At 41.4% G+C, this 21,063-nt stretch overlaps 1 protein-coding gene across 1 annotated transcript in view; it reads right to left on the bottom strand.

The window, feature by feature from the left end:
* The window catches only part of LOC117503320 (transmembrane channel-like protein 3), a 251,235-nt gene that overhangs the window by 101,613 nt on the left and 128,559 nt on the right, over positions 1-21,063 (bottom strand). The window contains exons 9-10 of the mRNA XM_034162542.1: positions 10,757-10,866; positions 10,591-10,669 (exon numbers count right to left, since the gene is read on the bottom strand). Coding sequence (XP_034018433.1) covers positions 10,591-10,669; positions 10,757-10,866 — 189 coding nt within the window. The remainder of the gene's footprint in view (positions 1-10,590; positions 10,670-10,756; positions 10,867-21,063) is intronic.

Here is a 21,063-nt window from a genome sequence, read left to right as displayed (position 1 = left end):
CCTGCAACCCACCTGGAGAGCAGGGACTCTGTCAGGCTTGTCTTCCTTCAGTTTAGCCTTAAATACAATCATCCCACAGACCCTCATTAACAATCCAACGTTACTGGGACTTAGACATCATTGTACAACTGGGTACTGGACTTTCTGACTAACAGGTGACAGTCGGTGACGATTTATGGATGCTCGTCTGCTCCCCTCAGGGATGTGTCTTGAGCCCCCTGCTGTACACTTTGCTGACTTATGACTGCTCTGCCAAATATCCCAGCTGTTATATTGTCAGGTTTGCAGTAGACACGGCCGTGGTGGGACTACTCTCCCACAATGCCGAGGCAGAGTACTGGCAGGAGGTTCAGTATCTCTAGGTGTGGTGCAGAGCCAACAATCTCTGCATAAATGTGTTAAAGACTAAGGAAGTGATCGTGGACTTCAAGAGGAGTAACCACTCCCCCCTCCCCTCTACATCGCAAGCACAGCTGTGCTGCCGGTTTCCAGCTTCAACTACCTGGATCTGCACACTACTGATAACCTCACCTGGTGCAACAACACAGCCAGCTTCCTGAAAAAGGCCCATCAATGCCTTTACTTTCTGAGGAAGCTGAAATATGCTGGACTTGATCACCCCTGTGCTCTTGTCTCCTTCGACACGTGTGGTGGAGAGTGTCCTGACACAGTCCATCACTGTGTGTTCTGCAGCACACAGGTAGGTTCTGCAATGCATGGGGAAAGCTGCACAGAGGATCATTAGGCATAATAGGGGATTCTATCACCCACAAAGTCAGGCGACAGATGCCGGCTGACGTTAAATATATGTATTCCTGGGGCCAGAGCTCCTGACACTGCCTCTCATCCTAGGGTGCTGACACTGTAGAAGGGTAGACAGACAAAGGAACACGACACTAGATCAGAGGTGTCAAGTAACGAAGTACAAATACTTCGTTACTGTACTTAAGTACACTTTTTAGGTATCTATACTTTACTCCATTACTTATTTTTCTGCCTACTTCTGACTTCTACTGATTACATTTTCACACAAGTATCTGTACTTTCTATTCCTTACATTTTTAAAACAAACAGCCTCGTTACTCTTGGTTTCAGCGCCGGTGGATGTGCGCTGAGGTGTCAGCGCACATCCACCGGCGCGGCTCCACCTGAAGCCCGAGGTGCCAGCGCAGTTCCACTGGCGCGGCTTTACTGAGGTGCGCGGATTTATCTGACCATGGGTCCGAAGAAGGCACTGACGGCGGAGGAGGGAGACGATATCAAGAAGTCCCTGGACTTTTTGTCTGAGGAAATCTCTGTTGTTAAAATGCAGCAGAAATCCATTATGGAGCTGGTGGAAGAAGTGAAGGCTCTCCGGATCCAGAATGCCGAGAAAGACCAGCGTCTGGTGCACCCGGAGAACCGTGTTGCGGAGTTGGAACAGTACACAAGGATGAACAACGTTTTTATTACAGGAATTCATATTAAACCTCGATCCTACGCACGGGCGGTGTCAGAAGACAGCGGAGGGGAGGCCAGTGAGCAGGAGGCCAGCTCAGTGGAACAACAGGTGGCTGACTTCCTGCAATCTAAAGGTATTCAAATGGACTGTAATAACATTGAAGCGTGCCACCCCCTGCCCAGGAGAGATGATGGAGACAAGCGAGCTGTTATAATGAGGTTTGTCAACAGAAAACATAAAATGGCATTGTTAAAACAGGGACGGAAACTCAAAGGAACAAACGTATTCATCAATGAACATCTGACCAAAAGAAACGCAGACATCGCCAGGAAAGCTCGTCTCTTAAAAAAGCAGGGAAAAATTCAACAGACATGGACATCCAACTGCAAAACATTCATCAAACTGAATGGAACACCAGAACAAGCGAAGGTTATGGTAATCAGGAACATCGAGGAACTGGACAAATACGATCAATAAGGTATGAGGACACAAACACATCACAACACCATGACACAGACCAGAGGAACCTATTCATCTACTACATCATCTACATCTGGAGACAAGAAGGATATAACTCACAGGATTGCTGATCATGGAAAAGTAGAACTGAGAACATTTAAATACACAGACCACAATGTACTGGACTTGGAGCACGATATAGACCCGAACAATAATTTCTTCTCAAATATTAATGACAGTTGTTGCTATTATACAGATGAACAGTTTAATCGTATCATTAAAACGGATAACAAATTATCAATAATCCATTTCAACAGCAGAAGTCTGTATGCAAACTTTAACAACATTAAAGAATATTTAAGTCAATTTAAATTTTTTTTAACATAATTGCTATATCAGAAACATGGATCAATGAAGATAAAGGAATGGATTTTGAACCGATCGAAGCAGTGGTTCGCAGATTGAAGCAATGCTTCGACCTATTGTTTCGTTTATTCTTTCTTTCTTTCGCTTAATTTTCCCCCGCTAAAACCCTAAAGAGCATACTTCTGTGAGTATTATTTACCTTTTCTATGTTAAACCGACCTGTTATGGTCTTCTGAAACAGTTGATAGATTGATAGATTTTATAACTTAAAAACGGGAGCGACGCTAACGCGTTAGCATGTCTATGGCATTTTCAATGTTAAAAGTTAGCATGAAGCAGTTCCAGCTGTCTTCACGTTCGGGTGCATTTGTTTTCAAATTGGAATATTTCTTAAATTTATTTTTGTTTATATATTAATAATCTAATGATTGTTATATACAATTTCAGAGAAAGAGACAAAAAGAACCTGAATAGAAACACAACAGAAAATAAAATATAAAAGCAACTAACAATGAACATACATACATACAGAAATAAATAAATGTTTCCTGTGAACACCTAGTGACTCTTACACCTCCATTTCATCCCTGTTTTATTTAAGTTTAATGACAGTTTGTTTCAGTCAAACCATATTTTCAATGTGTTAATTTCTTCAGTGATTTCCTCCAGAACTATCTGCCAAACTAGAAAACTGCTGTATCCTATTAAGAGCAGAATACTACTGGAATGAATCTGAATAAGGAAAGTTTTTTTTTTTTTCCTTCACTAAATGGATGCTGCACTCACTCCAGTTTATTGTCTGGAATAGTCCCAGATTGCATTTCAGAGCTTCTAGAATTGAAACATTTTCGTGCATGTGGTGTTGGGGGGTAATTTTGGGTTTTGGGTCTTGGGCCACATGTAGAACGAATCAGTTTTTAAATTAAGCTTTCAGTTCATATAGTGGCATCTAGCTTTTTTTTTTTTTTTTTTTTTTTTTAAAGGTTACTTTATACTTTTATACTTTAAGTAGGTTTTGGAGCACATACTTTTTCACTTTTACTTGAGTAAAGAGGTCAAGTTGATACTTCAACTTTTACCAGAGTGTTTTTAAACTGCAGTATCTATACTTCTACTTAAGTAACAAATGTGTGTACTTTTGACACCACTGCACTAGATACACTTGTGCAGATTCACGTCGGTGCCAATGATGTCATAATAAAGCACTCTGAGGTCACAAAAATGGACATAGAGAGGATTTGTGACCTTGCCAATGTGGCATGTTGGTGCACGGCATACCTTTAAGGTAATGGTGGGCGGTGCCAACATGGCCTTGAAAGCTCGGAGCAAGCACAGTGTGTGTGTGCGTACACATGCCACCTGGAGTGGGATTCCTGGTGGCAGCATGCCGTGCGTGACTTTGTTTGGGGCAAGTCCTACACCCAAGGCTGCGTGTTTCAGTCAGTTCTTCCAGGTCAGTCTTGTGTTCTTTGGTCTGGCTTGACGTTGTCATGTTATTTAATCATGCTTGTCTCAGGTTCAGGGCAGCAGGTTTCCTTCCTATTTGGTCAGAGTGTGTGCTGATGGGCACACACCATGGGCTCGGGGCTCTGTCCCGTGGTAAGTCCGTTCATTGTCTCATTTGTTTTGCACGCTGTGCCATGGCTGATGTTAAAATTCGCTTTAGAGCCTGGGTTGTTGTAGGACTTCGCTGTGAATTCCTCTGCGGCACTCCCCCTCCTCTTGCTGTCTGCGTGCACCTGCACCGGCAGGTAAGACACCAACCACACAGGCAGGGTTAATGTAATTAGTAATTGGTTGTTTATTCATGCTCATGTTTCTCATTTAGGCACAAAGAACCACGGCTGAGCTGCCAGTTCATTAAAGGGGCCGTTGTTTGTTTATACTGGTTTGTCTGGCTTCCAACAACTGCATGCGCATTGGTTCCCAGAAGCGTTGCAGCCTACTGGTGCAGCTCTTGTACACACTGGGGCTGGTTTGCAGTATTGGTTTTGTATTTTATTTATTTCTTTTCTTTTCCTTACATTTGTGTTGAGCTCTTGTGCCCAGTTCACATAAAGCCTGGTTAAAGGTGAGCCATTTAACCTGATTGGGAAGAGTACAATATCAAAAACTGTTTAAAAGGATGTAATGAAATGTCAAAGATGAATTGAATAATTTGTAAATTGTATATTGTGTAATTGTGGGAATATATTTTATCTAACTGAAGTGTTATTTTTAAATTGTGAAAAATAAAGCTAGACTTTGATAATACACCTCTCTTCATTCCACAAACCTAGCGTAGCATAGCCTTATTAGGGTAATTTGTGTCTTGAATGGTCCTGGCGCCATATCGCCGGGTGGCATTGTTGGTCTTTTTCTCTAAATTAAATTTCTTCTCAATTAGAACAAAATCCACTCCACTTTGCCACACCAGAAAGATGTGTTGGCATCAATTAATAGTCTCTGGTCCCTCCTGGGGTAATGCTGAGGTGTTTAGCAGGATGATATTGTTAAATAGGCGGCTGGCGCAATTTTGTAGACAGCAAGGCTTTAGTTTTATTGATAACTAGCTTTCATTTTAGGGCCACCGTGGCTTGCTGATACCTACATCTTACTGGGGAAGGTGCCAGGTGAACATAGATAGAGCTCTACAGGAAGGGTAAAATTAAAACTTTACAGCAGACCATGGAGGTGATTAGAGATCCTGTAAGGCTTATGATGAATGTGGATGTGGAATCAATTAGCTTAGCGGGAAAATTAGTGCAGAAAGTCCACTATGGTGATAGTGCAATTTATGTGGCAAGATGGTGCCTGTGGTGACATGCTGTCAGCCTTATCTCTCTTACCTGCCAGGTATACTGTTGTTCGCAGCTATTTTCTGCTATGCGTGTCTTGTCAAGATGTTTCCACTCTGTCTATAACTGCCAGACTCTTTTAAACATTAATGCTCTCTGTGAGGCACTGCTACCATCTAAGTCAGGACTGGGAAAGCCTCACCCTAATCTGCCACCTGTGCTTGCAGAAATCCCTGTGCACCTGTTTTCTTTCCCTTGTGCTCTTCTTCGGAAAAGCCACTTCAGAAGACGTGGAAAACGGAGCGGTGTGCCGGATGGATTATTTCTCAGTGAATCTTGGCCCAATCATTACACCCTGCTATGGAGGTGGGTGCTACCACTGAGGTGTTACCTAGATTTACAGAATTTGATAGTATCTTACTGGGTGAGTTGACAAAACTCATGACATCTATAAAAAGCACAACCTTTTTATTTGATCCCATACCAACATAACTGTTTAAGGACCTGTGGCCCATTCTTGGGCCGACTGTGCTGGAAATTGTTAATCTCTCACTAACCTCTAAATGTTATAAATCTGCAGTGATTAATCAGTTACTTAAGAAACTTAATCTTGACCCTAGTGTATTGAAAAATTATAGGCCAATATCTATCATTTTGTTTTAAAATTCTGGAAAAAGCTTGTGGACCACCTTAATGAGAATAATCTTTTTGAGCCACTCAGTCTGCTTTTAAGAAATATCATTCCACAGATTCAAAGACAGCTCTTACTAAAGTGGTGAATGATCTTCTGCTTGCAATGGATTCAGACACCACTTTGGTTTTTGGTGCTGTAAGATCTTAGTGCTGCATTCGATACTGTGGATCATCATGTTTTACTCAATAGGCTAGAGCTTTGGGATTACTGGAAATGCCCTTGCGTGGTTGATGTCATACCTATCCAGTCGCTCTCATTGTGTTTTATACAATAACATTACTTCTAACTTTAGTGATATGAAATTTGGGGTTCCACAGGGATTTGTCTTGGGCCCCCTGCTCTTCTCCCTTTTATATAGCTCCCCTTGGGCATATACTGCAGCGTTTTGGGATTGCCTTTCATTGTTATGCTGATGATACTCAATTGTATATGCCGATAACTGCTGGTAATCTCACTTCTATAAAACACTAGAGGATTGCCTTGCATCTGTGAGAGGCTGGATGTCTAATAACTTCCTTCTTTTGAATTCTGATAAGACTGAAAAGATGGTTCTTGGTCCAGCAAGATATTGGCATCAATTTGATCAGCCTGCGCTTGGCGTAGGTTCGTGTGTCATACATCATACGGACAAGCTGAGAAACCTTGGGGTGATTTTTGATCCTGCGTTGTTCTTTGGCCTTCATATTAGGCATATTACAAGAGATGCCTTCTTCCATTTGTGAAATATAGTGAGGATTAGGCCCATTTTATCCATGGCTGATGCTGAGACCCTGATCCATGTTTTTGTTTCTTCCAGAATGGATTATTGTATTGTCTTATTTTCATGGTTACTGCAGTCCAGTATTAGGGGTCTCCAATTAGTTCAGAATACTGCTGCCAGACTTTTGACACTGAGCAGAAAGTTTGACCACATCACACCTGTTCTGGCATCTCCATTGACTGCCTGTCTCTGTGAGATCAGATTTTAAGGTTCTGCTGTTGGCCTATAAAATTGTTCATGGACTGGTACCGATCTGCCTACTGGCCCGGGCTTTTCACTCACAGGATGAAGAAAAGGTTTGTGGGTCAAAGAGCTTTTTCATATCATGCCCCAGTCCTATGGAATGGTCTCCCAGTGTCAGTAAGACAGTCTGATACTGTGGAGACATTCAAATCAAGACTCAAGACACATCTGTCTCATCAGTGCTATGGTTAGCCCTAAGCCCTACCATTATTTAATGCTTCGATCTTAAATATGATCAATCTATCTTTATTAGTTGGCTATGTACCACAGGCTTTTAAGGTGGCAGTAATTAAACCATTACTTAAAAAGCCATCACTTGACCCAGCTATCTTAGCTAATTATAGGCCAATCTCCAACCTTCCTTTTCTCTCAAAAATTCTTGAAAGGGTAGTTGTAAAACAGCTAACTGATCATATGCAGAGGAATGGTCTATTTGAAGAGTTTCAGTCAGGTTTTAGAATTCATCATAGTACAGAAACAGTATTAGTGAAGGTTACAAATGATCTTCTTATGGCCTCAGACAGTGGACTCATCTCTGTGCTTGTTCTGTTAGACCTCAGTGCTGCTTTTGATACTGTTGACCATCAAATTTTATTACAGAGATTAGAGCATGCCATAGGTATTAAAGGCACTGCGCTGCGGTGGTTTGAATCATATTTATCTAATAGATTACAATTTGTTCATGTAAATGGGGAATCTTCTTCACAGACTAAGGTTAATTCAAAGCGCATATTAAACAAATATGTAGGACTGCTTTTTTGCATTTACGCAATATCTCTAAAATCAGAATGGTCTTGTCTCAGAGTGATGCTGAAAAACTAATTCATGCATTTATTTCCTCTAGGCTGGACTATTGTAATTCATTATTATCAGGTTGTCCTAAAAGTTCCCTAAAAAGCCTTCAGTTAATTCAAAATGCTGCAGCTAGAGTACTGACTGGGACTAGAAGGAGAGAGCATATCTCACCCATATTGGCCTCACTTCATTGGCTTCCTGTTAATTCTAGAATAGAATTTAAAATTCTTCTTCTTACTTATAAGGTTTTGAATAATCAGGTCCCATCTTATCTTAGGGACCTTGTAGTACCATATCACCCCAATAGAGCGCTTCGCTCTCAGACTGCAGGCTTACTTGTAGTTCCTAGGGTTTGTAAGAGTAGAATGGGAGGCAGAGCCTTCAGCTTTCAGGCTCCTCTCCTGTGGAACCAGCTCCCAATTCAGATCAGGGAGACAGACACCCTCTCTACTTTTAAGATTAGGCTTAAAACTTTCCTTTTTGCTAAAGCTTATAGTTAGGGCTGGATCAGGTGACCCTGAACCATCCCTTAGTTATGCTGCTATAGACGTAGACTGCTGGGGGGTTCCCATGATGCATTGTTTCTTTCTCTTTTTGCTCTGTATGCACCACTCTGCATTTAATCATCAGTGATTGATCTCTGCTCCCCTCCACAGCATGTCTTTTTCCTGGTTCTCTCCCTCAGCCCCAACCAGTCCCAGCAGAAGACTGCCCCTCCCTGAGCCTGGTTCTGCTGGAGGTTTCTTCCTGTTAAAAGGGAGTTTTTCCTTCCCACTGTAGCCAAGTGCTTGCTCACAGGGGGTCGTTTTGACCATTGGGGTTTTAAATAATTATTGTATGGCCTTGCCTTACAATATAAAGCGCCTTGGGGCAACTGTTTGTTGTGATTTGGCGCTATATAAAAAAAAATTGATTGATTGATTGATATCATTTTGCTCTTCAATTCTGGATAAGTTGGTTTCACAGCAGCTTGTGGACCACCTTTAATTAATTTGATTAATTAATTTAATTCATTTATTTAATTTGTATAGCGCCAAATCACAAAAAACTTGACTCAAAGCACTTCACGCAAGTAAGGTCTAACCTTACCAACTCCGAGAGCAAGCACGCATGCGACAGTGGTAAGGCAAAACTCCCTCTGATGATTTGAGGACAAAATCTCAAGCAGACCAGACTCAAAGGGGTGACCCTCTGCTAAGACGGCCTAAGACGGACGCCTGTGGAACCCTAAATTTCAGCAGCATAGCATACTATATTAATTTTATTAGTAAACAGAGCGGGCTGCGGCCTCAACTTTATGTAAAGTCTGGCCCTTCTAGTGAAGCTTCGGGCTAGTGGCCGGTGATCACCTTAGTAAATGTTAAATGGATCAGACGCTCAAAGTGCTTTACACATCAATACCTCACATTCACCCCGATGTCAGGCTGCTGCCATGAAAGGTGCCCACTACACACCGGGAGCAACTAGGGGATTAAGGACCTTGCCCAAGGGCCCTTAGTGATTTTCTGGTAAGGCTGGGATTTGATCCGAGGATCCTCTGATTTCAAGCCCAACGCTTACCCATTAGACCATCACCCCCCTTAGTATTTCATGTGTTTTTCATGTTGCTTAATTGCTGATGTGGAGAAGTGGATGAGTTATCCCTAATCATAAGACAATTGGAAGTCATGAATAAACATGATCGGTCGGACTTGTGACACCACCCTGGGAATTTCACCCAGAGAATTCTCCAATTAGAATAACCTCAACTTAAGACACACAGGTTCGTTTGCAAACCAGAGTGAGAGAGAGAAAGTGATTCACAAATACACAATTGGTTTTATTATTGACAAAATTATTTTCTCTAACTAAAACCAAACATTACACCATGTACAATGTATTTCACATAGATGAAATCCATGAGTTCCTCTCAACCATTCACAGTTTACTCAGACTCAAAGCAGCTCATCAAGCTGCAGGCAGCTAATCCACTTTCCTCTCAGGAGTCCCTTTGAGTCTGGTCTGCTTGAGGTTTCTTTCTCAAATCATCAGAGGGAGTTTTTCCTTACCACTGTCGCCTGTGTGCTTGCTCTGAGGGTTGGTAAGGTTAGACCTTACCTGTGTGAAGCACCTTGAGGGAACTTTGTTGTTTTTTGGCACTATATAAATGAAATAAATTGAAAAATTAAATTGAATTAAATTGTAACCTTCCGTCCATCACTGACATTTACATCAGCCGCTACAGGAACAGGGCCTCCAGTGTTATGAATGACCCCACTCACCCTACCCATGGACCTGTTTGTCCCTCTCTCTTCAGGGAGAAGGTAGAGCAACATCAAGGCCAGAACCTCCCGTCTGCAGTCCAGCTTCTCTTATGAAGCTGTCAGACTGATTAACAAAGTTGCTAAATGGGACTGAGTGCAATATGGTCACAGTTCACTTTTTGCAGTTCACCACACTGGCTCTTCTGTTTCTTATTTTTCAGTTTAAATTATTATGTATTTTATTTGTATATCTTTTCCATATCTTTTACATTTTTACTTTTCATGCCTTCACCGGGTCTTGAGTACCACAAAATCATTTCTTTCATGTATGCCATGTTTGGAATGACAATAAATAACCTTGACACCCAAGATATCAAAGGAGTGGCATCATATTCATGGAGAGTTGAGGTTTCATGTTGTCATTATGAGGTGTTGTGAGTAGAATTTTGAAGGAAAAAATGAATTTACTCCATTTTGGAATAAGGCTGTAACATAACAAAATTTGGAAAAAGTGATGCACTGTGAATCCTTTCTGGATGTACTATAAAATGTCACATCAGGGCACTGCCCTGGTACCCTGCTCATTCATTAATATGTAAGAAATGGTGAGAACCCAAACCCTACCAACCTTTGTTTTCACACATTGGTTTAGATGGATGATTGAGATACTTTAAATCTTTTTGACATTTCTACTTCACAAACAAATTCAAAATGAGTCTTTTTTTTAAGGGGCGGAGGGGGCATTTTCATTTCACCTTTCTTCCTGATTTGTGCATTAGTAATTTTCAGGAACAGACAGTTTGTGTACTCACTGCAGAGCTCATGCTGTTGACCTTATCCAGGAGGGCGATAATCAAGCTGTAGAGATTCCCCAGGTATAAAACCAGCACTCTGGAACAAATGACACCACCACCAAAGTAAGAGTGATGGAAGACAGACACACACATGCACGCACACATGGACATACACACACGGTACCTGCCCAGCTGGAATCGTAGTGATGTCCGTGGGTGGTACATCTCCAGCTGAGCCACGAGTTCAAAGGCAGACGGAGCAATCATGGTGATGAGAGAAACCACCACACTGACCTGAAGGGTGAAACCACATTCAAATTATCAGCACAGGTTAAATACTGACATAAGTGGGTTCATCACCCACGTCCACTCTGTGCACTGCAGCACAAGCACGTTATGACCAACAAACCGAACACAAAAATTAAGAATGACATACAAGAAATCAGTAATTTAGCATTCTTAACATATTTTGCAGTTTTTAACCTATTGTATGAACACTATAGACACATGCTTAAACCACAGTAACAAAACCTGAAGTTGTTGTTACTATACCTTAAACACAATGTAACCATAAACAAAAGCACTGCCTTACACTTTAGTTGCAATTCTGCAACACACTTGCTCCTGCACACTATACACTATTTCATACATAAGACACTTTGTTCAAAAATTAAATCTCAGGGTACCATTTGGAAAACATCTATTCAAAATACAAATCACATTGGGTAACTGAAAATACTTAGACACACCTAAAAATACTTACTTACAAAACTGAACACCAATCAGCCAGCTAAAAAGACCTCAGTTAAGCCATTTTGAGAACTTTGCAAGCATGGAGGCAGGGAGGGCTAGAGGCAGAGGTAGAGGAAAACAGAGAGAGAGGAGGATATGGTCGAAGAGGTCATGCAAGTACCATCATTTCGGATGACATAAGAGCAACTTTGGTGGACCATGTCAAAAACCATGTCCTGACTATGAGGGAAGCTGGGCAGAGAGTCGACTCTAATCTAAGCCGTTTCAAAGTTTCCTCCATAATAAGGACATTCTGACTGGAAAACAGGTATGTCTTCAACTTTTGACTCTACTCAGACTGTTATCTAGAGTGTTTACAGTAGCACACCACATCACATTACCGCATCACATGTACTGTATTAGGAGTTTGTGTGTTCTGGCTTCCCCCCACATCCAAAGACATGCAGGTTAGGTGGATTGGAAACTTCAAATTGTCCGTAGGTGTGTGTGCGGGTGTGAATGTGTTTGTTTGTCTATATGTGGCCCTGCGATAGACTGGCGTCCTGTCCAGGGTGTACCCTGCCTCACACCCTATGACTGCTGGGATAGGCCCCCCACAAATCTTAATTGGAGTAAACTGTTGAAGATGAGAGAGATGTACTGTATTGCAGAGTGGCTAATGCTTCTTTGAAAACAACAGTGGTAGTTATGTGACACGTACTGTGGTAATGTGTTAAGATGTTTCAGTACTGTGTATGGTAAATATGGTATATACAGTAAAGTACAGTATATACAGTATTGTAAAATAGAAGCAAATGAATAAGAATTTGTGGTTGCATTTTTCTACAGAATGGTCACAAGACCTACTGGGGGTGGACACGAACACGTGTTCACCCAACAGCAGGAAATTGCCACTGTGAACCTAATCAGAACAAACAATACAATCCACTTCCACCAGCTACAGCAACAAATACTTGCAGATAGGCAAGTATTCAACAACATACAGTTGTGCTCAAAAGTTTACAAAGCCTGGCAGAATTTTTGATTTTCTGGCTATTTCTCAGAGAATGAAGGATAACACAAAAACTATATTTTTTCCACTCATGGTTAGTGGCTGTGTAAAGCCATTTATTGTCAAACAATTGTGTTTATTTTTAAATTGTAATGACAACTGAAACTAACCAAATGCCCTGCCAAAGGTTTACATACCCTGGTGATTTTGGCCTGATAACATGCACACAGGTTGACACAAACGGGTTTGAATGGCTACAAAAGGTAACCATCCTCACCTGTGATCTGTTTGCTTGTGTGTGCATAAAAGGCCAGTGAGTTTCTGGGCTCCTGACAGGCCATTGCATCTTTCATCTGGTGCTGCACTGACATTTCTGGTTCTTGTGTCATAGGGAAAGCAAAGAATTGTCAAAGAAAAGCTAATTGAACTGTATAAAACAGGAAAGGGATATAAAAAGATACCAAAGAGACTGAGAATGCCAATCAGCAGTGTTCATACTCTAATTAAGAAGTGGAAAATGAGGGATTCTGTTGGAACGAAGCCATGGTCAGGTAGACCAACAAAAATTTCAGCAACAACTCTCAGACAAATTGTTTGGGATGCAAATAAAAACCCACAAATAACTTTAGCTGAAATACAGGACTCTCTGAAAAAAAGTGGCGTGGCTGTTTCAAGATGCACAATAAGGAGGCACTTGAGGAAAAACAGGCTGCATGGTCGAGTCGCCAGAAGAAAGCCATTACTACAAAAATGCAACAAAGTATCCTGCTTACAATATGCCAAACAGCACAGAGGACAAAGTCATTTGGAGTGATGAGACCAAAATTGAACTTTTTGGCCACAGCCATAAATGTTACATTTGGAGAGGAGTCATCAAGGCCTATGATGAAAGGGAAACCCTACCTACTGTGAAGCGAGTGCTTTATCTGTGTTTGATTTTTGCCACCTGTGCTCACCAATATGCAACACAGGTGCAACACAATGAAAATGTGTTGGCAAGTTGTCTCTAAACAGGTGAAAAGTGCTTATGGTTTTGTCAAAAGAGTGACTGATTCAATCAGTGGGTTCAAGCAACTGAGCATTTGGTTCAGACAATAGGGTTTAGTGTTTTAGCAATTGAGAAAAACTGTAAAGCATTGATGTCACTGGTTGAACACAACTCAGATTGATTACACTTGTGGTCAATGACGTGAGGGAACAGATAAGCCAGTTCAGAGAGCACTGGTTTGTGAGGCACGGCAATGGATACAAATCTGAGAGGAGTAGTTGGTGTGAGAGGTGGTCGAAGTGGTTGACCAAGACAAAGAACAGTAATATCTGATGAAATCAGAGCAACTGTGACTGACCATGTTCTTGTCCACGGTATGAGCATGAGGGAGGCCGGAAAAAGGGTCCATCCAAACATCAGTAGATTCACTGTGTCCACCCATAATCCCAAGATTTAGAGAAGAGAACAGATAATTACCTTTTCTGACATTATAGTATGCAAATGTTGACAGGAATTACTGTATGACTGTACTATATACTGTACCACAGTATACTGTAAGGAAATACATGTTTCAGTATATCATTGTGCCAATGTTGTTGTGTGTTGGGGGGTGTGGCTGGAGGTTTTGGTGTTGTTTTCTTTTCTTTGCTCCTCAGGTGGCATGGAAGCTGATTTGTCTGTGGAAAAAAGGTGCTGGCTGAAGAATCCTCACCCTCGTCAATATCATGTGAGACACCTGGGACTGGTGCTCACGTGCAGCCCTAAAGACTTTCAGCTGTAGCGGATAATTGGATGGCGTTCTGCTTTTAAGGCATGTGTGAATCAAGCAGAACTGCCGGGAACTCGACCTTGTGATGTTCGTTTGTGAGACGCTGAGGACCGCACCTGGGTTTGACACATTAAGCCTGTGAAGCAAGGAAGGGTGAGGACACATGCTGTCAGCACACAGTAAAGGTAATTAACTGTTGGACTAATTGTAGATAGTAACTTGATGTTTTGCTACATAGTATACGTGAAATTGTGATGAGAATGGTGTGGCTTGCTTCTCACTGCTGTGGCGTGCAGGATAAGTGATCCTCCACTTATTGTGAGAAGCTGCTCATGTGCATAAAGATAAAAAGTACAGACCTTGATGTGTTGCTGATAGCATGTGTTTTGTGAAAGAAATTGCTATAACGTACCTCACATCTTCTGTGCTTCAACAGAGAGTCAGTTTGTCGTGTCCACCTGGGGGGTGTCTGTTTGATGGTAGTGAGTCCAGGAGCACCGGACTTCTCTCCCCATGAACACTGGAGAGCGTGCCAGCAGTCACTCCTCTTGAAGGACATTGGGTTGGGGTTTTTTTTTGTATAATTTATTTAGGCACAGGTGAAAAATAAATTGTTTTTTGTTGAAGGAACCGCTTTCTGGTTATTTTTAGTGCTGGGTCCTGTCTGACGCAGGTCCGCTCCTCAATCTGCGTCGACACATAACAAATGTACTGTAGTATTGTAATGGAGGGTCAGTCTGTTTTTTGGCCTATGTATATTTTTGTACTTCATTTTTACGTAGGCTTACTGTATACAAGTGCTAAATGCACATGATTTCTGTCTGTTTTTGTACTGTATAAGTGCTACATGAAAATGCATGCGATTCCTGTTATTTGTACATTTTTTTTACTATGTACAAGTGCTAAATGCACGTTTTTTGTTTTGCAACCTGCATTTAGCCTACAGTGAACAATAAACCTTTATTTCTACAGCTTCATGTCCTGAGCATTGTATATTCTATTTTTCTATGGAGTGTTTAGAGACTGCTCAGTAGGGTTTTTAATTTTGATTGACTTGGGGGACGATTTGACAACAGAGTTCAGTTCTGAGTACAGACTGAACTGTTTTGAGGTGAAAGTTTGGTTTTGCAAGAAGAGTCTGGGGTTTTGTGAATGTAACTTGAAAATTGGGTTTTGTGTTCAGTTTAGAGAAAAGTAGAGCAGCTTTCAAGAAATGTGTCTTAGCAATTGAGAAAAACTGTAAGATTTAGTCCTCAGCAAAGTAATGAATAATTACTTTACTGATTACTAAATCTTAAAAATAACCAAGTTAGATTGCTAGTTACTTTATTAGTTCCATTCAGCAGCTGTTGACAATTTGTGTGGAGCTGCTAATGAAATAAATGTATAAAGTAACTTTTCAAAGTAACTGTGGCAACACTGGATGCAACTGGGTATCATTCTGTCATCAGAGTGACATTTTGACAAAGAATTATTACATTTTGATGGCAGAGTTTCAGTTTGACATAGATGCGAATGGTTTGTTTCCCAGTGTTTTGTCTTATTTGCTTGTGCATAGAGTTTTGACACAACGGGCCAAGTTTAGGTGTAAGAGAAAACGTGGTCTTTATTTCAGGCACCGGTTCGGTACACATATGGTCAGTCAGCGGAGCAGAGGTACAACCAGAACCAGGCAAAAACGCAGTCATTGACGAGCAGGGTTCAGTGGCACAGGCAAACACGGACATCAGAGATAAGGCGAAGTCGCAGTCAAAAATCAGGGCAAAAATATGGTACATTCACATTCCTATATACGGCCCTGACACACACATATATATATAAAAGAACACACTAAGTAAACATTCCCCAATGAACAGAGTATAACACATCAATTATAAAACTTTCATGCATAAATAGAAAAGAGTGACATGTTTCCTTTTCTCGTTTTTTTTCATTCTTTTGCTACAATACAACCCCTGGCAAAAATTATGGAATCACCGGCCTCGGAGGATGTTCATTCAGTTGTTTAATTTTGTAGAAAAAAAGCAGATCACAGACATGACACAAAACTAAAGTCATTTCAAATGGCAACTTTCTGGCTTTAAGAAACACTATAAGAAATCAAGAAAAAAATACTATGGCAGTCAGTAACGGTTACTTTTTTAGACCAAGCAGAGGAAAAAAATATAGAATCACTCAATTCTGAGGAAAAAATTATGGAATCACCCTGTAAATTTTCATCCTCAAAACTAACACCTGCATCAAATCAATCAATCAATCAATCAATTTTTTTTATATAGCGCCAAATCACAACAAACAGTTGCCCCAAGGCGCTTTATATTGTAAGGCAAGGCCATACAATAATTATGTAAAACCCCAACGGTCAAAACGACCCCCTGTGAGCAAGCACTTGGCTACAGTGGGAAGGAAAAACTCCCTTTAACAGGAAGAAACCTCCAGCAGAACCAGGCTCAGGGAGGGGCAGTCTTCTGCTGGGACTGGTTGGGGCTGAGGGAGAGAACCAGGAAAAAGACATGCTGTGGAGGGGAGCAGAGATCGATCACTAATGATTAAATGCAGAGTGGTGCATACAGAGCAAAAAGAGAAAGAAACAGTGCATCATGGGAACCCCCCAGCAGTCTACGTCTATAGCAGCATAACTAAGGGATGGTTCAGGGTCACCTGATCCAGCCCTAACTATAAGCTTTAGCAAAAGGAAAGTTTAAGCCTAATCTTAAAAGTAGAGAGGGCGGTCTGTCTCCCTGATCTGAATTGGGAGCTGGTTCCACAGGAGAGGAGCCTGAAAGCTGAAGGCTCTGCCTCCCATTCTACTCATACAAACCCTAGGAACTACAAGTAAGCCTGCAGTCTGAGAGCGAAGCGCTCTATTGGGGTGATATGGTACTACGAGGTCCCTAAGATAAGATGGGACCTGATTATTCAAAACCTTATAAGTAAGAAGAAGAATTTTAAATTCTATTCTAGAATTAACAGGAAGCCAATGAAGAGAGGCCAATATGGGTGAGATATGCTCTCTCCTTCTAGTCCCCGTCAGTACTCTAGCTGCAGCATTTTGAATTAACTGAAGGCTTTTTAGGGAACTTTTAGGACAACCTGATAATAATGAATTACAATAGTCCAGCCTAGAGGAAATAAATGCAGGAATTAGTTTTTCAGCATCACTCTGAGACAAGACCTTTCTGATTTTAGAGATATTGCGTAAATGCAAAAAAGCAGTCCTACATATTTGTTTAATATGCGCATTGAATGACATATCCTGATCAAAAATGACTCCAAGATTTCTCACAGTATTACTAGAGGTCAGGGTAATGCCATCCAGAGTAAGGATCTGGTTAGTCACCATGTTTCTAAGATTTGTGGGGCCAAGTACAATAACTTCAGTTTTATCTGAGTTTAAAAGCAGGAAATTAGAGGTCATCCATGTCTTTATGTCTGTAAGACAATCCTGCAGTTTAGCTAATTGGTGTGTGTCCTCTGGCTTCATAGATAGATAAAGCTGGGTATCATCTGCGTAACAATGAAAATTTAAGCAATACCGTCTAATAATACTGCCTAAGGGAAGCATGTATAAAGTGAATAAAATTGGTCCTAGCACAGAACCTTGTGGAACTCCATAATTAACTTTAGTCTGTGAAGAAGATTCCCCATTTACATGAACAAATTGTAATCTATTAGACAAATATGATTCAAACCACCGCAGCGCAGTGCCTTTAATACCTATGGCATGCTCTAATCTCTGTAATAAAATTTTATGGTCAACAGTATCAAAAGCAGCACTGAGGTCTAACAGAACAAGCACAGAGATGAGTCCACTGTCCGAGGCCATAAGAAGATCATTTGTAACCTTCACTAATGCTGTTTCTGTACTATGATGAATTCTAAAACCTGACAAACTCTTCAAATAGACCATTCCTCTGCAGATGATCAGTTAGCTGTTTTACAACTACCCTTTCAAGAATTTTTGAGAGAAAAGGAAGGTTGGAGATTGGCCTATAATTAGCTAAGATAGCTGGGTCAAGTGATGGCTTTTTAAGTAATGGTTTAATTACTGCCACCTTAAAAGCCTGTGGTACATAGCCAACTAACAAAGATAGATTGATCATATTTAAGATCGAAGCATTAAATAATGGTAGGGCTTCCTTGAGCAGCCTGGTAGGAATGGGGTCTAATAAACATGTTGATGGTTTGGATGAAGTAACTAATGAAAATAACTCAGACAGAACAATTGGAGAGAAAGAGTCTAACCAAATACCGGCATCACTGAAAGCAGCCAAAGATAACGATACGTCTTTGGGATGGTTATGAGTAATTTTTCTCTAATAGTTAAAATTTTGTTAGCAAAGAAAGTCATGAAGTCATTACTAGTTAAAGTTAATGGAATACTCAGCTCAATAGAGCTCTGACTCTTTGTCAGCCTGGCTACAGTACTGAAAAGAAACCTGGGGTTGTTCTTATTTTCTTCAATTAGTGATGAGTAGAAAGATGTCCTAGCTTTATGGAGGGCTTTTTTATAGAGCAACAGACTCTTTTTCCAGGCTAAGTGAAGATCTTCTAAATTAGTGAGACGCCATTTCCTCTCCAACTTACGGGTTATCTGCTTTAAGCTACGAGTTTGTGAGTTATACCACGGAGTCAGGCACTTCTGATTTAAAGCTCTCTTTTTTAGAGGAGCTACAGCATCCAAAGTTGTCTTCAATGAGGATGTAAAACTATTGACGAGATACTCACTTACAGAGTTTAGGTAGCTACTCTGCACTGTGTTGGTATATGGCATTAGAGAACATAAAGAAGGAATCATATCCTTAAACCTAGTTACAGCGCTTTCTGAAAGACTTCTAGTGTAATGAAACTTATTCCCCACTGCTGGGTAGTCCATCAGAGTAAATGTAAATGTTATTAAGAAATGATCAGACAGAAGGGAGTTTTCAGGGAATACTGTTAAGTCTTCTATTTCCATACCATAAGTCAGAACAAGATCTAAGATATGATTAAAGTGGTGGGTGGACTCATTTACTTTTTTAGCAAAGCCAATAGAGTCTAATAATAGATTAAATGCAGTGTTGAGGCTGTCATTCTCAGCATCTGTGTGGATGTTAAAATCGCCCACTATAATTATCTTATCTGAGCTAAGCACTAAGTCAGACAAAAGGTCTGAAAATTCACAGAGAAACTCACAGTACGACCAGGTGGACGATAGATAATACAAATAAAACTGGTTTTTGGGACTTCCAATTTGGATGGACAAGACTAAGAGTCAAGCTTTCAAATGAATTAAAGCTCTGTCTGGGTTTTTGATTAATTAATAAGCTGGAATGGAAGATTGCTGCTAATCCTCCGCCCCGGCCCGTGCTACGAGCATTCTGACAGTTAGTGTGACTCGGGGGTGTTGACTCATTTAACTAACATATTCATCCTGCTGTACCAGGTTTCTGTAAGGCAGAATAAATCATATGTTGATCATTATTATATCATTTACCAACAGGGACTTAGAAGAGAGAGACCTAATGTTTAATAGACCACATTTTGTTGTGAAAGTGTAGGAACACGGACCCACAACAGGGGGGCGCAAATGAACGGACAATGGAGAAGGTAAATAACAAGGTTTTACTGTTGTGAAACGTGCACAACCATACAACAATTGACAATTTGGGGTTAAGCCGAATTCACTGGTGTCGTGTGGGCAGGCTCGAAGGTAGGAGACGTCCGTCCCAGTCGAACCAGAACCACCCAGATTTCCTCTGCCACCGAACCCTGGAAGTACTGGAACCGCCAAGTCCCGAATTCCCAGGTGGCCACTGCCTCCGCTCGTCGGATCCGGTACTGCTGGCAAGAGAACAAAACACACAGGTGTGGATGCGGCTGCACCCAGTAACACAGAGAGGGGAGAAGCCGTCTCCACCTCACGTCACAATACTGCAGGAAGGTGAGTACTTATCTGAAGCAACGGCTTTGAGTAGACAGCTGTCCTGCAATGCTCAATAAGAAAGGCAATAATACAGCAGAGAATCGTTACCTCTATCTTAAGGCGATATCTCGGCACTGAGGTGGAGACGCCGTCCTGGTGATATACCTCCGTGCTGAGTGGAGTCAGCTGTGTCCAGTAATGGGTGACAGCTGTCACCCTGGCTGCTCTCGTAAGGCGGCAGCGCCCTCTGGTGCCTGGAGCCCGCACTCCAGGCAGGGCGCCCTCTGGTGGTGGTGGGCCAGCAGTACCTCCTCTTCAGCGGCCCACACAACACATTTAACTGTTTTAGTCTGTGGTGCAGTTGAAGGTGCTATATTATTTTTTCTTTTTGAATTTTTATGCTTAAATAGATTTTTGCTGGTTATTGGTAGTCTGGGAGCAGGCACCGTCTCTAAGGGGATGGGGTAATGAGGGGATGGCAGGGGGAGAGAAGCTGCAGAGAGGTGTGTAAGACTACAACTCTGCTTCCTGGTCCCAACCCTGGATAGTCACGGTTTGGAGGATTCAAGAAAATTGGCCAGATTTCTAGAAATGAGAGCTGCTCCATCCAAAGTGGGATGGACGCCGTCTCTCCTAACAAGACCAGGTTTTCCCCAGAAGCTTTGCCAATTATCTATGAAGCCCACCTCATTTTTTGGACACCACTCAGACAGCCAGCAATTCAAGGAGAACATGCGGCTAAACATGTCACTCCCGGTCTGATTGTGACATCAGATCTGCTCGTTGACACTGACCCTGTGCCATGACATTGACCCTACGTGTCTTCTTGCAAGGAATGTTTTCTCAGTTTTTGCTCTATGGCAAGATGCATTATCATCTTGAAAAATGATTTCATCATCCCCAAACATCCTTTCAATTGTCCAAAATATCACCGTAAACTTGTGCATTTAATGATGATGTAATGACAGCCATCTCCCCAGTGCCTTTACCTGACATGCAGCCCCATATCATCAATGACTGTGGAAATTTACATGTTCTCTTCAGGCAGTCATCTTTATAAATCTCATTGGAACAGCACCAAACAA

The sequence above is a fragment of the Thalassophryne amazonica genome, chromosome 2, assembly GCF_902500255.1.
Source record: "Thalassophryne amazonica chromosome 2, fThaAma1.1, whole genome shotgun sequence".
Taxonomy (NCBI): domain Eukaryota; kingdom Metazoa; phylum Chordata; class Actinopteri; order Batrachoidiformes; family Batrachoididae; genus Thalassophryne; species Thalassophryne amazonica.
This window is presented reverse-complemented; position numbering and strand designations above follow the sequence as displayed.